The 16,489-nt window shown below is 42.5% G+C and overlaps 1 protein-coding gene across 1 annotated transcript in view; it reads right to left on the reverse strand.

The window, feature by feature from the left end:
• MAMLD1 (mastermind like domain containing 1) overlaps positions 1 to 16,489 on the reverse strand; it is an 85,734-nt gene that overhangs the window by 22,152 nt on the left and 47,093 nt on the right. Inside the window, exon 2 of the mRNA XM_019471042.1 lies at positions 11,073 to 12,782. Coding sequence (XP_019326587.1) covers positions 11,073 to 12,782 — 1,710 coding nt within the window. The remainder of the gene's footprint in view (positions 1 to 11,072; positions 12,783 to 16,489) is intronic.

Raw genomic sequence — 16,489 nt, forward strand, 5'->3', positions numbered from 1 at the left:
TATAAATTGTTTTTTTTTTTTTTTTTTTTTTTTTTTAAGTAAAATACAACATAAATAAATGTTGGGGATTTTAGACAAAGTCCTAAACTATGGGAAAACACCAATATGTCTAGCAAAACTTTTTTCATTTGAAGATTTACTCACATTTCAGGAGTATCACACAGTCTATGGTGATGGTATCAGCATTTCTCTGTTCTTGCTGACCTTAAACACCCTTAAACCATTAAATACATAGTATTTTCTGATAACAGAATGCCATTCACATTTCAGTAACAATAATTCACTTTAATGAGGTAAGAACTTACACACCAAATTACTCTCTCTGTGTTTGAGAGATATTAGCACAGTTTGGGGAACTGCAGAATCACAAATAATGATATCGAGAGTCCAACACTATTCCTGGAGAACTTGTAACTCCTGGTTACATCAGTAGGAATTTGAGATGTGTAAGGATTGCAAAATCAGATGTTAATCTGCAGCGAACAACACAGGTATGGGCAGCCTGCATTTTTGCCTTAAGCAAACAAGAAGCAACAAGACTATTAATGAGAGAAAACAGCACCCATTCCTAACTGCACGTATAAACAGGCATTAAAAACAACTGTATTCCTTAAGTGAGTCATTACATCGTAAAGAAAACTTTTACAAAAAACTTCATGTTGTTTACAAATTTCCCGTTTACATATTTTTTTAATTCTTTCCTTCCCACTCGTAACACGCGCACCAACCTCAGTAAAGAGAGCCGCAAGAGACGGAAACCTGATGCTTAAATAAAAAAACCCCACAGAATCATCAATACTGACTCCGGCACCTTCAGTTAACAGGTTCTCCACTTTTTCTGCAGTCGAATAGCCAATGCAATCTAAACACAGACCTTCTTATCAAACTAAGACAAGATTACTCAGCTTTCTCCTGGCACAGGGAGATTCAGCTCTTTAGATCCTGGAGGCTGCTCTCGGGTGCAGGCTGGGTCCGGGCTGTGGGAACGGCCGCGCTGCCTTCAGCACTCCCCCGGTGCGGCGCTAGGCACAGCGCTATTGCCGAGCCAAGGACGAAAAATACAGCAGGACTAGCTTAATTCCAGCTCTAAATGAGCTCAGCGGGGAACCTAAACAGTCAAGTCATTTGCCAGAATCTGCACTTTTCAACCTCGTTCTGCTCCTTTGATCAGACTGAATTTTGAGCTACGGCGATTAATGGACTAGCAGAGGAAGTCACAGGGTATCTCTCGGGAGAAGAGGGAAGGGAGAAAAAGGTACCTCATCCTTGTTATGCATCTATTCTGCTAAACACCACATTTCCACACAGAAAACTAAAATGCCGCTGCGGAAAGTGCGCTGACTGAGCTGGAAAGGAGGAGAAAAAGAGGGTTGTACGAAACAAAAAAATAATGCTCATACGATCATTCATTCATTGCTTAAACACGCCCTTCGGAGCAACGGTAAAAGAAAACAGACTATCCAAATACAAGTGCCGTGTAATCTACCCTTCAATCCAGTACAGTAACAGTTTATACTTAGTAATGCCAGAGAGTAAAGGAAATATTAAACAGATTTATTATGCAAAGAGACGCTTCCAAAAGCCCTGAGTATTTAAGTACTGACAGAAATAGATTTGTTTATGACAGGGATACCTACTACTGGTATCCCAGGATAGCACGCCCTCATCTTTCTGGAAAGGGAAGAAACACATTAACATTAGCAGCCTGCAACCACAAAAGAAAAAGAGAGGGAAAAAGTCTTTGTTAAGATTTTTTTTTTCCTCATTTGCTTTTGTTATTGCTGTGCCCGAAAGGAGGGGGCAGCTTTTCTTCCTGCAAGAGGCAATTTTTGCTTCTGCAATTCATGACTGTAAAAAACAAACCCCAGAGCACTGCAAATAATCACTGGGCTGATTAAAACATAAACTTATTCAAAGTTTGGCACATTTACAAAATGCTGGTACTAACCCCCAGAAAAAAAAAAACAACAGAAAAGCCAAAAATAATTCAAATGTAAACTTGAGCTGAGGTAAGTGCATCAAAGCTTCCAACTCTCTTTTTTTGTTGTAGCACTAATACGCCGTTGCCAATGACTGCCGTGCCCTTTGCTGCATCCTTCTCCTCCACCTTTGGTCTTTCTTGAGCATACAAAGACTATAAACATACGTGATTCACTCTGCTCTCAGAAATAATCCTGTAGTCGTCCTGGAATGACCTCCCACTGCGTAAATTTAGGTATGTGTGTTTGAATCTTTACAAGATCAAGCTGTTAATGTAATGTCTTGGACCGGGATATCATACTATTTTGTCTACATTACAGGGCTTACCCTCCTTGTGGGTCTCTTATCAACTCTGTAATGCGGAAAAACAGCTCAGCACAGCTTGTCCATAACCTGCGTTCACATTTGCATCTGTCCGACACTGATCTAAGTTACCGCATTTTCATTACTTCAATGAGAAATGTTAAATAATTTTGCTGGTTAGGTAGAGAATATTATTTATGCTAAATAACGTATTTCCTATCCTCTTCTTTAAACATTCGCATATGCAAAGGGTTAAATTGTAATACAGGATTACTTTTTGTTAACAGTAGTGCTTTTAAGAATTACATACTGATAATGATAATATTTGCCTTTAAATATGCTATAAAAAATTTAACTTTAAAACGTACATCTAATAGAGTGATTAGCCTTCAAAGCCCTAAGAAGAGCTGCTACATTCTGATTGTGGATTTCTATCAATTATTAGTGCCGGCTGCTTGAAATAGTCCAAAGTGCTCGAGACAGAAATACTACACAGCCAACACGGCAGACTGATATGCTTCCTAAATGTACAGTTTTTGAAGACAGCTCATAATAGTGTTTGGCTTTCAAACCTTAATGTTAACAGCTTTGATGGGACTGCTTCTAATTTGTATTTAAGACCCATTACCTCTTCCTCTAAGCAATCTTCGTGAAACATCATTTGTTCTAGGGGGATATTTGCCATCCAGCGCAGCTCTGTAATGGCCGTTAATTCACACCATTTTGCTTGCTCCTGTATTAATCAGCAAACTGTGAATCATCCCAGTGTTTCCAGACTCGCAGATGTACGAGAGAACCACTGAGGCCAGTTCAGTTTCTCTCCCCATTCAGACGCGGAGACAATATCAGTTCCTGTTTACAGCCACGGCTTTGTTTTCCCCCACCCACACACTGAAATTTCTCCAAAATGCCCAGAGAAAAAGAAAAAAGAGACTGAGTTCATTTTACCAGGAAAGTTATTTCTAGGTATTGCATCTGAAACAAAACATGTTTGTACTTTTATTTTGTGTGCAGTGTTTACTGCAGCGAGGCAGAAATGACAGAGGAGCAGAGCAGAAGGACGAAGTAGGCTGCTCCAGTCACCCCACCCTGCCGAACCGCCGTCCGGCGCCAGCACATGATTTAACAGCATCTGAGGGACTCATTTATTTGTTTGCTTTTTATTCTAATTGTTAAATAAGACTTTGGTTCTGTAAGTATTTCTGCCTTGTGGAATACAGACGTAATTTTAGACTACTATGAGACAATACTAGGTAGAAACCACCCCAAAAATGAAGGGTACAAACCATGCTCTCACAGTATCGCTGCAAAAAGTATTAATTATTAATTTAGGCATCAAATTTCAGGTAATAAGAAGGACATAAATTTAGGGAAGTGAGCATATTTTCTGAAAGCCAGGCTGCTTTTAGCTCAAAATAAGCTCCCCAAATTGCCATTTACTAAGAAAGATACAGAAAATACAGACAACGAACAAACCTATCTTCCACAAATGTGGGAACAAATGGAATTAAGATGTTCTGATATTAATGGGAATTTACAGCACAGATGAAACGAGTTGGGTGTACAATAGGGTCATGGAAACCATTTCCTCATTGCAGTTCATCAGCACGCTGTGCCATGAACACACCTTTTCAGTATAAGAATTATGGGTGCACTGACTTGTAAGTGAGGATGCAAGTAGTGTGTCTTACCCATCACTAACCACTGTTCACGTTGTTATTTTTAGGAACGATACACAGCGGGAAGTTATGGCATTCATTACGAAGCCAAACAGCGAGAAGGTCCCCGAGTCTTTCCCTAGATTCCTAGGATGTTCATAACTTCATTGCATCTAAGGGCACAGCTGAGAAAAAATAGATGTTCAAAACCTTTTGCTCAACTGCTTATAAAAGATGTCTGCATATGGATGGGTTTTTTTTTTTTGTGGTAATAAAGAAAGCAAAATGGGTTACTTGGGGAAAAAAAAAAGCAAGCAAGAAAATCTGCAGTTGGAGCCTGATGTTTAGCCCAGGAAAACTTGTGAATACTGCTACCAAGCTGCCTAGAAAACCCGAGAAAAACTGCCCACCTAGGCTGGCAGGATCAGAGTGGTTTTGGTACAAATTGGTGCCAGAATATGGTTTCACATCAAATGAATCAGATACTTTTTAGCATGATATCACCACTTTCCCTACACCTTTGAGAGAAGAGGTTCTCTCCCACCCTCCACTGCAGAGCAGAAGGAAACAACTGTCTGGTGCTTAAAGCTCAAAAGCAAACCCCACAAAAGCAAGGGGTTTTTTAGAGTTAATGCCGAACCTCTGTGCGATGGCACACTCTCCTCCGCTCACCCCGCAGCTGTGCCGCCCTGCCAGGAGTGGAGTGGGGGGGACACAGCACTGACATACAGCCTGTGTCCTGGGCACCAGGAAACTCATTAAAAGCAGCCTGTCAGGCTGAAATTCAGCACCTTGTCCTAAATTTCCCTGGGGTAAGTCACATTTCCATCTACATGTTCACAGTCCATGAGTACTACTTCCTCTTGTCTTCCTCCACCAAAACCCTGGACAAAACCACATCAGCCTGCACACACATCGCTTCATCGTCCTACAGGTAACAAAGAGAAAGACTTTCTTGAACGCCTCCCAGCACCCCTCGCTGGTGTTTATAGTACCTCCTGAGTCTCTTTTTTCTTTCCAAGTGGATTTTAATTTGTCCAGCTTGTGATTCCCATAGAGTCATCTGTGTCCTAAGTGCTAAATTGCTGGCAGAACATCTTCCATTTTATTAAACAGGTCATAACTAAGGGAAAGACCCGGCTGGATTGAGATAAGTGCTGCAGCTTTGATGCAGTGTCCACATTAATTTCAGATCCAAAAGGAGGGCGATGGTGAGGGTGGGGGAGGATGCTCAGAAGGATTTGGTCTATTTACAAGCTTCTCCTCTGCAGATTGCTTGCCCTAATGATGTGCTATGTGGTGTCCAAAAGTGCTTTCAGCTCAACAGATAGATAGCTAAACTGGAAGGACTGATGAGTGCATTAGGCAGAGCTGCTAGAAATATCAATGCCTGTAAACATCTTAAAATACAAGCCAAAGTACCGTGAAGGTTAAGACATGGCTACGGGGGCTCCACTGCAACAGGGAAATGCTTTGAAATACCTGTAATCTAACAGAAGACAACAACACACACGATTTAAAAAACACTGCAGAAGAGCAATGGGCTAAGAAGATCAGATGTGAACTAAGTTTTTTATCTTGATTACTGCACTTCTGAAAATGTTGTATTACTGTTGGCATGTTGAGGCCAAACACCCCATTTCTTTCCAGAAGTCTACTCCTTACTTTCCAAAACTTACCTTACGTTATTTATTCGTAGGGGAGGGAGAGGAAGGGAGAAGATGGCAGCCCAATAGTTTCAGTCAAGCTCCTTTCAGACTCTCTTGAAAGAAGGGAGGGGAGAATCTCCAAGTGTGAAAAAAAATATCAACTCAGTTGCAAGTGCACGGATAAATATAAATTCAGAAATGACCATTCAAGAAGATGTTTTTACATCTGTGGAGAGGTCAAACTCCAGGCTCAGCCTTATTGCTCTCTGTAATCCAGATTCATCACCAGCTTCCTTCATTCACCTATTCAAAGGCACTTAATTAGCTGAAGGGCTTGTTGCTTTGCCTTCAAAAGCTCTCCACTCCCTCAAAGGCTTTGCTTCGGTATTGTGCTACCATTGCCCTTTGAAATCAAATCTGTTTTTCTTCTCCACAGCATTAGTAAAAGAAAAAAAAAAGTAATATTTTAAAAACTAAGGAAAGGAAAGGAAAGGAAAGGAAAAAGAGAAGAGAAGAGAAGAAAAGAAAAACATGATGATGACAGGGAAATACCAACAGAACTTCATTCAAAGTGGCTTTAAAGATAAGTTTGACACTTAAAGAAAAAGGAGGGGGTTTGAAACTGCAGATGAAATCTGGCCAGTACTTTTGGTCTTATTAATAATACATGATACCATAGTTGTTTTATGTGTTAGGAAGACTCTTTGTGACATCTCGGAAATCCCAAATAAAACATGATTTTCCCCTGTACTTACAGGAGGGCTGTATGTACCCAGATGCTGCGGGCTGCATTCTCTGCTTTTCCAAACTCTTAATCAATCTGCATCAGAGCTTCTAAACATAAAGTGCTGCTGAATCAGAAGAGTCTCATCTAACAGTCACGGTGCGCTGACTTTTCATGGGCAGAAATAACTTCACATAACATAGGACACCCAGGAATCAGTCCGTGGTATTAACATTTCTGTTTATATTAATAAAAGCTGTATTTTGTATTCCATTATATTTATTTAACCTTTGACACCTAAGCTCTGGGTCAGTTTGCTCTTTATAACAGTGCATTTCTTCTTCAGTTTTGTTTCTATATTTAGAGAAGTCATGCTGAGAAACAAGATTTTTGTTTCTCTGCAACCTATAATTTACTCTGCCAACTCAGATACTGTATTGCTGCTTTTACCACAGTTAAAGTAACACTGTCAAGTTCTTTTCAAAGGTTTTTTTAGTCTTCAGCATGTTCTTCACTATCTCATATGCAGTCCACATGTAGTAAAATATAGCCATTTTTACTGCAAATAATATTATTTTTCTCTCTGTCTCTTCTCCTATCGTTTTTCCTCTACCATCATTTTTGGCAATGGAGCTGAAACAAATATACCCTTCACTGACAATCCAGTATACAACTATCTGGATGTCAGCAGGAATGCGGAGAGCTCTAAGAATAGCACATTTGGTTCCTACAGCGCAAGTGGAGCTCAGAAATGCACAGTGTGTCCCACCCAAACAACGGCTATTTATTAGCTACGTCCCCCCCAACAAAACAGCCGTTTAAGTTGTGGCTTGGTTTTCAACATTTTACACGCAGAGCAGTGGGCAATACTGCCCTCCTCCCCAAGACTCTCAAATTTTAACTCGGACAAACTTGGGCTTGGAAAAGTAATGGCCACCCAAAGGGTCTCTTTTATTCCAGCCTGACTTGAACTGCAAAGATCACCGGCTCCTTTTCCTGCCTTCAGGGGAACCCTCCTTTCCGTTCGCAAAGACCTGTCTCTGTTCTTATACTGGCGGGAGTAAAAGAAGAGCTCTTCTGGAAGCGGTGATGTTGTATCAGCATTGCTGAAGGCAGAATTGGGCCCAATATCTCTGACATGCCAGAATAGGAGATCTGCAAGTACAAACTGTATTTAGACAGGAAAATCAGGGAGATGCCCAACTATTCAACCTGCCTGGGCAAATACAGCTTTTCATACACCCAGAAACAGCCAATAAAGTCAAGTGGCTAAGCTTAAGCCCAGAAAACAGTGTGTGATAGTTTCGGAGACTATCTTTGACTCTCTGGCATTTACTACCATCTTTATATTGTGGATTTATGAGCCCAGACCTTTGAGTATAATTTCACTCAGCAAGTATCAATCCTACATGAGTAAAATGAAAACCTGCACATATCCACAAGAGCAATGTTAGCACTACCAGGCTTTGCAATATCGCACAATGCAAACTGTCAGTGCCTCAATCAATATCCGTCAATGCTCGACAATAAAGACATAGTGCTTCAGATGGGAAAAATTAGCCCTTATCAGATTTACCAGTTGTCCAGGCAATACAGGAGCTGGGATGCAGACTGATTACGCTTAAGAGATACATCATTAAGTACAAAAATGGTAGAGGTGTGAGGCGCCACTAGTAACCCAGCTTTTGGAATGTGGAGTCTTTAATATGCATTAAAACAACAGCAAAAAGCTCTCTCTGGGTCTATGTCCCAGCCGCTGCTCTCTTCCCCATGTTGCTCTGCCTGCTACAAGGATCAAATTTCATGGTTTATTGTTCTCCCTCCAACTGGCCACCATCCACATTCTTCTTCCGTACAAAGCTGCACCTCTTGCTCAAAAGAAGAGAGTATTATGCCTTCTTTTTATAAATTTTAGTCACATTTACAAACACACACACAGAGTAAGGGGATGACTTTTAAACACTAAACAACGTTCCGGGGAATGCTGTTACTCTTCTTTGAGCAAATTTCTGTGAATGAGGCTAAAAAAGGCAATTTTCCACCAGAAGGTTACTAACTTTTGAAGATGCATAAGTTGTCTCCCCTGTCTTCTGAATCTTCAACATTTTGCCTTTTAATAAAACAACTGCTCTATGCTTGAAAGTCCTATTCATCACCTGTCTCAGGAGAGAACTGGCACCGAGATTCTGCAAAGCTCAAATTCAGCTCTGGGTACACTGCTGGAAATCAAACCAACAGTCACTGGAGATACTTCGCTATAATGGAGTAAAATTGGTACACAGCAGGTCGGGTCCAAAATTTCGGTATCGATGTCTCAATGTAAACAAGAAATCTGTTGCAGACAAATAACAGATCTATGTGCTAGATTCAAAGAAATGTAGCAAGTATCCCAGAATTTTAAGGTTTCCTACCTAGAATATTTTTTCCATATCATTTTTCTTTTCATTCAGCACTCAGGACCCATTTTCTTCTATGAGATTTGCAGTAAAGTTATCAAAACCTAACAAAATGTTCCACTCCTGAACATCCACCATCTTTCTTCAGCAGCTGAACAGGCTGTAAAACTGAAGCACTGTCATCTGGTGTATAATTATTGTAATAAGTCTTACTTGTAAAATGAAGGAGGCACCATAAGCTTACCTAACTAGTCTGAAAATGTAAAATGCTCATCACCTGCAATCATTGTCTTAACTGTCCTTGATCTTTACCGATAGTAGCCAAATTATAACAACTCTCTTTCTGACAGTGAGAATCGGCTAAAAATGCAGCACGGGCAGAGCACTAGGAAAGCTGCTGGAAGAGGGGCTACTTTGGCCAATTAAAGAGACTCTGCAGGAAGCTTTCTCCCTTTTTTTTTTGGCTAATCATTGATGTAGGGGGTTCAGAGGTGTAAGACAAAAATGCAAAGCAGGGAAAACTAGGGCACAGGCAACCTCAGGGATCCAACAGGGACGTGGCAATTCCACACACCCAGAGGGGGAGCCAGAAAAAAAAAAATATGCTCAAAGGTTATGGACATACGATCAAAAGCGATCACGTTACTGCAGTTAACAACTCACCAGCCATCATCCGAGATGCAGTAAAACACCGTGAATGTATTCTTCACCCACACTGCCTCCAGAGTAAAACATCTGGTGGGCAGTAATTCATGAAGCTGCAGCAACTTACTCGCTTTCAATCATGTGTCCATCCATACTCCTAGATCCCAAGCCAGCAAGACCCTACTTTGTGTTTAATTTGGGTCCCACTGAACACAAACAGGGTCCTCATGTGCTTGAAGCAACATAATTGCTTCAGGCCTTTGTTGAATTAGGGGCCTTATATTGATAACCCATTAAAGTGAACTATATATGCCGTATCGTTACATGTTATATATTTGGATAAGCAAATTCAGCAAGTCACCAGTCCTTCCCAGCTGTCTGTTTTAAGCTGCTGTATCGAAGCAAGGGAGTACTGAGCGTGCACAACTTGGAACAGAGCGAGTTGATCCTCAAGTGGCACAGTGGAAATGCACCTCATTGATTTACCACTAGGAAGGTGACATTTAGTAACTATCCCCATATCTCTCATTGCTATCACAGGACAAGGTTACACCGAGTCACCTAGATTGAAGAAATCCACCTCTATAAGAACCAGTCACTTAGCAGGGAAGAAGAGCAAAGAAACCCAGGCTCTGGAGTGTATTCCCCAGCTAAGCACCACGCTCTTGAGTGGATCTTAGCAGAGCTTCAGAGATCAGCCTCTGGTTTGCGGGGTGAGAAGTGTATCAATCCTTCACAAGGAGCTGCTGGAGCGCCTGTGTGCACAGCTAAGCAGCTTGAAGGATTCCACTTCCAAAGTGTTGGTTCAGCCTAACAAGATACTTGGCTTTGGCGGTGAGGTTCAATCTGTTTCCTCTTGTTCTTCCCAACAAAAAGATACCTATTTATTCCTTACACTCAGGCTGCTCTCAGACTGAGTCCCCAAGCCCTTCCTTGCTCTGAAGTCCCTATCCACAGTAAACCTCTCTTATCTGGGGTAGTAGCGAATAGTGCTTCACACCGCTCTTTGAGTGTCAGGAAGAAGGTTGCTGGAGAGAAATCAGGGCTGTCTCTCCCTCCTGCCAGCTGCATTTTTGCATTTACCAGCTCGGTTGGTATCGCAGATCAACAAAGGGTGGGGAATGGCCCTCATCCAAAGCAGGGCATTGCTTCTGGCAAATGCTGGTAACAGGTATTTCAAGTCTGCCTCTTTGCTATTTGGGAGCTGTACTGTTTGACCTGCTGTCCATGAAGGAGTCACATTTTAACTTCACTTCTCACCCCACCTGATCTTTTCTAGCCTCAGAAGCATAACACAGAGATGAATTTGTTGAAGGGCACTAAGAAAAAAATTATATATTCCCACTAAAAAGGTGATGGGAAACGTTATGGGAACATCTCTACAGCTTACAATATAAGCTAAATAAGAGTACCACCTATACACGTAAAACTAATTTATTTTAGTGGTATGAAACGTGTTTTGCCTAATAGCATAAAGTTCTCCACTGGGCTAGAAGAGACAACGCATGGTAGAATTACAGCACATTTCAACTGAAGAAATAAATAAAGTTACTTCTGATAACACCAGGATGTTGTTACTGCCTTGTCCTTGTATATACTGTGCACACCCCAGAAGTTTAGCGACGTTGCATTTGAAACACAAAGGAAAGTAAAAATAAGAAAATAAATGACTTGGTATTTTCACATAAGCCCTACAAGACAGAAGAGTCGTTCTCACCTGTCTGCTTTGAGATGGCAATGTGGCAGGCTGCATGTGTCTCTGCATCCGATGTGGCTGTATCAGCTGTCGAAACTGCTGCTGGAGAAACTGGCTATTGTTAGCCTGCTGGGACTGCTGCGTGGCTGGAGACTGCTGCTGCTGCTGCTGCTGCTGCTGGAGATAGTGAATGAGAGACTGCTGCCCTTGTCCTGCTGTCAGAGGTGACATCTTTTGAGTAGCTGACTCTGAGGCAAAGTGAGACAGCGGTTTGGTATTATTGAAAGAAAACTGGTCTTGGCTAACAGGGCTCTCATTCACCAGACCTGGCTGTAAGCTACTGGATGGCTGTTGCATAATTATGTTCATATTTTTGGACTGGTTTGTAGCCATTGATTTAAAAAGCGAGCTCTGCATACTTGTGGGGTTGCTGGTGGGAGTGATGTTAGAGATTAATGTACCTTGAGGACTGAAGGGCTGCTGATGCAAAGCTGGGCTTGACAGCTTTTCTGGCCTGTACGGTGGAGAAGGTCCAGTATTTGTGGAGGCCATACTGGCAACCAAGTTGTTCTGTGGACTTTTAATGCTGTTGGCTGGTAAGCTGGCTGCCGTCAGGGTGGGCAGCATGGAGCTCTGCGGGCTGAAGGGCTGCTGGTTCAGAGCCGGACTGGAGAGCTTCTCAGACCCATAAGGGGGAGAGGGGCCATTGGATGGGGTGCTGCTCGAAGTCATGCTTGAAAGCAGAGTGTTTTGAGGACTCTGAATGTTGTTTCCTGGTAAATTATTAGCGGGCATGCCAGACACCATAACACTTTGAGGACTGAAAGGTTGATGGTGTGGGGATGATCCTGCCCTGTAAGGTGGAGACAGACCAGGAGGAGACATAGTGGGCCAGCTGGTAGCCTGTACTTGTTGCTTAGTAGTAGACACCTGCTTGCTAGCTGCCAGCTGCTTTAGCTGCTGAGCGTGCCAGTTGGAGCCAGGTATGTTGGGTAAGGGTACCGGCAGCATAGGTGGTGGCTGGTTCTTGCTCTGAGCCGCTGTAGAGATGGGCGATGCAGCAGGTTTGTTTGAGGGAGGAACTTGGAAGTTAGTTCCAGCAGATGATGGTCTCATCTGAGGAGATCCTCCACTGGTTGGATTGCAGCCCGGAGAAAAATCTTTGTTAGCAACATGGTTCTCCAAGTGGGAATTCTGTGGGGAGGACTTTGGCGTGGTACTTATGTTTGGTTGAGAATGACTCAGCCCAAGTGGCTCTTCAGCCTTGCTGCATAAAATCTTCTCCAGATCCAGGTCATTGGGAGAAGGATCAGGCATTTTTGTCAGCTCTTCCAATAGATCTTGCAGCTCTTGGTCCACAGACTGTAAGCTGTTTCCTTTCTCATCATAGTGGACAACGTTATTGTTTTGCCCTCCTATTGACGCCTTCTGATTTATTTCTGTGTTGGGTGGTACTGAAAACGGGGAACCAATGCCACCGCCATTCATGTGATTGTTTTCGAGGAGCACTGAATGACCTGCGACTCCCAGGGAAGAAGCGCTGTGACTGGTGGAGAACGGAGAACTTTGCATTTCTGGACACGTCACACTGGGATTGGCACCTTGGCCCATGGCAAGGTTTACATCATCAAGACAAAGTCTTTTAGTGTCATTTGGGAAAATGACATCGGGCACGCCACTGGAGGCAGGAGAGCTATCATCTTCCAGTTTTCTTTTAATGGATCCCTGTAACTGGGAAAATAAAAAAGGAAGAAGAAAGGATCCGTTACTGACCTTATTCTAACATGCTCTGAAGCTCCATACTGTAACACTGGGTTGGAGATAAACAAAATTAAATCATACAATTAAAAAACCAGTCGTGAGACAAATTCAATCAGGATTTAGGTGGCTGCAACTTCACTGAAATCAAAAGAGTTATAGTCAGACAAAGGCTAAATCTCACATGTTGGCCTTAAAACAGATGTTAAAGCTATAAAATACTGTCGTGAACTGTAATAGAAGTTTTTAAAATAGTTTCTGGTACCATTTCAATTAAGACATTATAGTCCCTGAATAACAAACATGCCGACATTTTTACGGTAACATTTTTTAGGTCTAAACAATGGCAGATCTGAATGAAACCCTGGACTGAATTTACTGACCTTCTGCCAGTGACTCGGATTAAATTCAGACCTGAGACAACTAAATTGTTTTACATTCTTTATAGGCAGAACATCTGAAATAACTGGCATACTTTCTAAACAAACCAAAACAAAACAAATTCTCAACTATCTATCTAAACAGACTTTCAAGCTTCCTAATCACAGATGTTTTAGATTTCAGAAACCAGTAAATAAGGCTAAGGCAGTATGGGCTTTGTCCTTTTGAAGAATTGCAACTCATTCATAAAAATGGAGCTGTTTTCCAAATACGATTATATAAATATCTTGATCTACAAGAAATGGTAGAGCTGTAAATCCACAAATCTTAGGGAAAAAAACCTGCCTTAAACATATAAAGAAAGTGAAACTGAAAACAACGCTTCTAATACTAATTCAGCGTGATATGGCAATCTCTTCCAAATATAATCATCCGTGGCTTTCAATTTTAACAAGCATGACCTGTATGTCACAGGATTAATCAGACATTAATATTGCTGCTTTAAGTTAAGGGAAATAAGCATTACATCCTTGTTTATCAATAGAGGGAGGGAGCATTTAGAAAAGTATCTAATCAGCAACGGGAAAACCATAGACAGTCACCGTTCCTCTAAGCCGGCTCACAGTAAAGCCTCTCCCAGCCCTGGCCTACAATTGCAAATGCTGCCAGTCATCTAGTACCATGAAAAAAATTCACATCTAATAACAGCTCCTATCACCAGAAAAGCTCCACCACCTCACCCCAGTGTAACCAGATCCACTCTAGGGCTGTGGTGGGTATGACTAACTTCTAAATTTTACACTAATTATTAAGCACATCACAGTTTTGCCTAAGAGTCACTATGCAACAGCCAGCAGCTTTGGTGCTCTCAGACAACGGTGGCACAGGACCATCATGGTAGGGTGCGTGGAGGCTGCAGGGCGCAAGGCGGGCACACCTTGTGCGGCTCCTTCTGCGGCGTGCACGTGAAGGTCACTGTGCAAACGGCCAATGTCCACCCCTAAGTTCAGCCTATGTTCAGGCAATCGACCACAAACATCCAATGTTCTGACCTGGGAACATGGGAGAACTGCCCGGTGGCTCACTCAGCTGGACTCACACGAGTGCTCTCTCGTCACTTATTTCTAAATTGGTGGGCAGAGAGAAGATTGCAGATTTGTGCCTACAGTTGCTTAGGCTATAGATGCAGTTTACGATTAGTATCGGACATTGCCATGCTAGTACCCAGCTTACACAGACATTTGGAGGAGAGTGAGAGGATGCAAGTTAACTGTACATGATCATCATGGCAGATGGAAAAGCAGGTCTGCATACTACGGAGAGCTCCTGATCAGGTTCTTGGAGGAGTTCACCTACCCTCCATCAACAGACACAGCAGTTCTGAAAGGCACTGTGGCAAAGAGACCTCTTTGCATGGCTATTTGCCCCCTACCCTCTAAGAGTTATCCCTTACTAGAGCAATCAGTGCTTCTCTCCTGTGACCTCCAGTTGCACTGCTTTAACATGGGTTGCACTCAAAAACCACTGGCAAGTGTGAACCGACGCCAAACGGGGAGAGTTGCTTTCAGTGCACCATTCACCGGTTACCTGACAGCCCTTTTCGGTCAGCAGTGCTACGCGTGGTTTGAATCGTTGCTCTGTGAGAGACTGCCTTTATATCACAGCCAGAGACAGCTGAAGCATCGGCGATTTGATTATTCCTCCGGGCTGATGAGGCCAAAATTTGCTTAGCTTTAGGAAATGGGACAAGGCCTAAATCTTCTCCCAAGTGTTGGTCTAATGACGGATGAAATTGTTTTCCTTCATTTTCTTTGCTAAAACTAAGCCAGAGTTGCATGTTTCAACAGATGTTGCCCTGTGTACGCTGAAACATGTCAGTAGAGCGTAACTACATATATTTAAACCCAGACATGTATAGAGAATCTTTACAGGGGCTTCACACGTCCAAAATAAACAGAGTGTGTTCCCAAGTTGCACCCTGGGAACTTCAGGCAGGAAGTGGTGGGGGATCTCCCATACTTGGCCAGCTGACATGCTGGCATGCATGTCCTTGCCAGTGCTTCTTTTGCCATAGGACATTCCTATGCTCTGAGTTACTGGGGAAAAATATGGGCTTTCTAAACGCATTGAAAAATAATTTTTTAACTGTTGCACTGGGGAGTAAATGTGATGGGAAAACAAAACTCCATTTCCCCAAGACTATTACTAGATATAAACAGATAAAATAAGGCCATAGCTTTCAGATGGCATGGGCATTCCAAAACTGGGACAGGATTTTTAAATAGGATGCTGTTGCTTAGCCCTCGTGAGAAGCCTGGCTGCAAGAGAGGCAGTGAAATTAGCTTGGTGTTATGTTCTCTTGAAAAGCAAGACTCCTATTTCCCAGGTGAATATTTGCATGAGGACCATAAAATCCAGAAGACCAATTTCCCCCAGTGCAGGCAGGTATAACTCCACACAATTTAGTAGCATTGCTTTCGCTTAAGATAGATTTGACTACAGCCCCAAATTTGAGAGAGAAAGATACCATCCTTAAAGCAACTAAAGAAATCATAGAATAATTTTGGTTAGAAGGGAGGTTTGGGTATCACCAGCCCTCTGCTTCAAGTACATCACAAATGAAAAAAAGTATTTCACCAGGCACTTAAGTATGAAGTATCAACTACATACAGAAATGCATTCTTGGGCTGGACAGGCTAGCTGAGAGGTTTGCTTCAGTACTCCCCACTGAAACACACGTGGTTGTTACTCCCACGCAGCACGCTCTGTGCTGGTGCTGCCTGTGAGGAGCCAGCATTTTTCTCCCCAGCTCCCAGCGACTGCTCTCCGTGAACATGCCACTGTGGCAGCCCTGACCAGTGCAGGGGACAGTAATGCAGTTTCATATTACAGGGACGCTGGCTGGCTCAGACATGCTAAGAACAACGGTGGCAGGAGATCATCACCGAGGCACTACGACTTTTAGGACCAGGAGCTCCTGACCTAACTCATTCAAGAAGCTGCTTGTTGCAGATCATTCATCCAGTACTCTCAGACGTCTCAAGACCCTCTCTTTAAAACCTATCTATCCTTTTCTAGACTCTTCCCTTACTAAAAACATTTTTACTGCCCGTTTCCTTCGTCTGGCCCTGGATTCCCCAGGAAGGGGCTGATCTGTTCCAACTTTCTCCCCTTCTTCAAGAGGGCTTACGCTATTTGACAAAATCAACAGAAGGAAGAAGAGCACCAAAATATGTTCTTCCCCTTTCCCTGCTGATTAGTATATTGGGCAGCTCTGTTTCAAACTGAATACCTGCCAA

The sequence above is a fragment of the Aptenodytes forsteri genome, unplaced genomic scaffold, assembly GCF_000699145.1.
Source record: "Aptenodytes forsteri isolate BGI_AS27 unplaced genomic scaffold, ASM69914v1 Scaffold143, whole genome shotgun sequence".
Taxonomy (NCBI): domain Eukaryota; kingdom Metazoa; phylum Chordata; class Aves; order Sphenisciformes; family Spheniscidae; genus Aptenodytes; species Aptenodytes forsteri.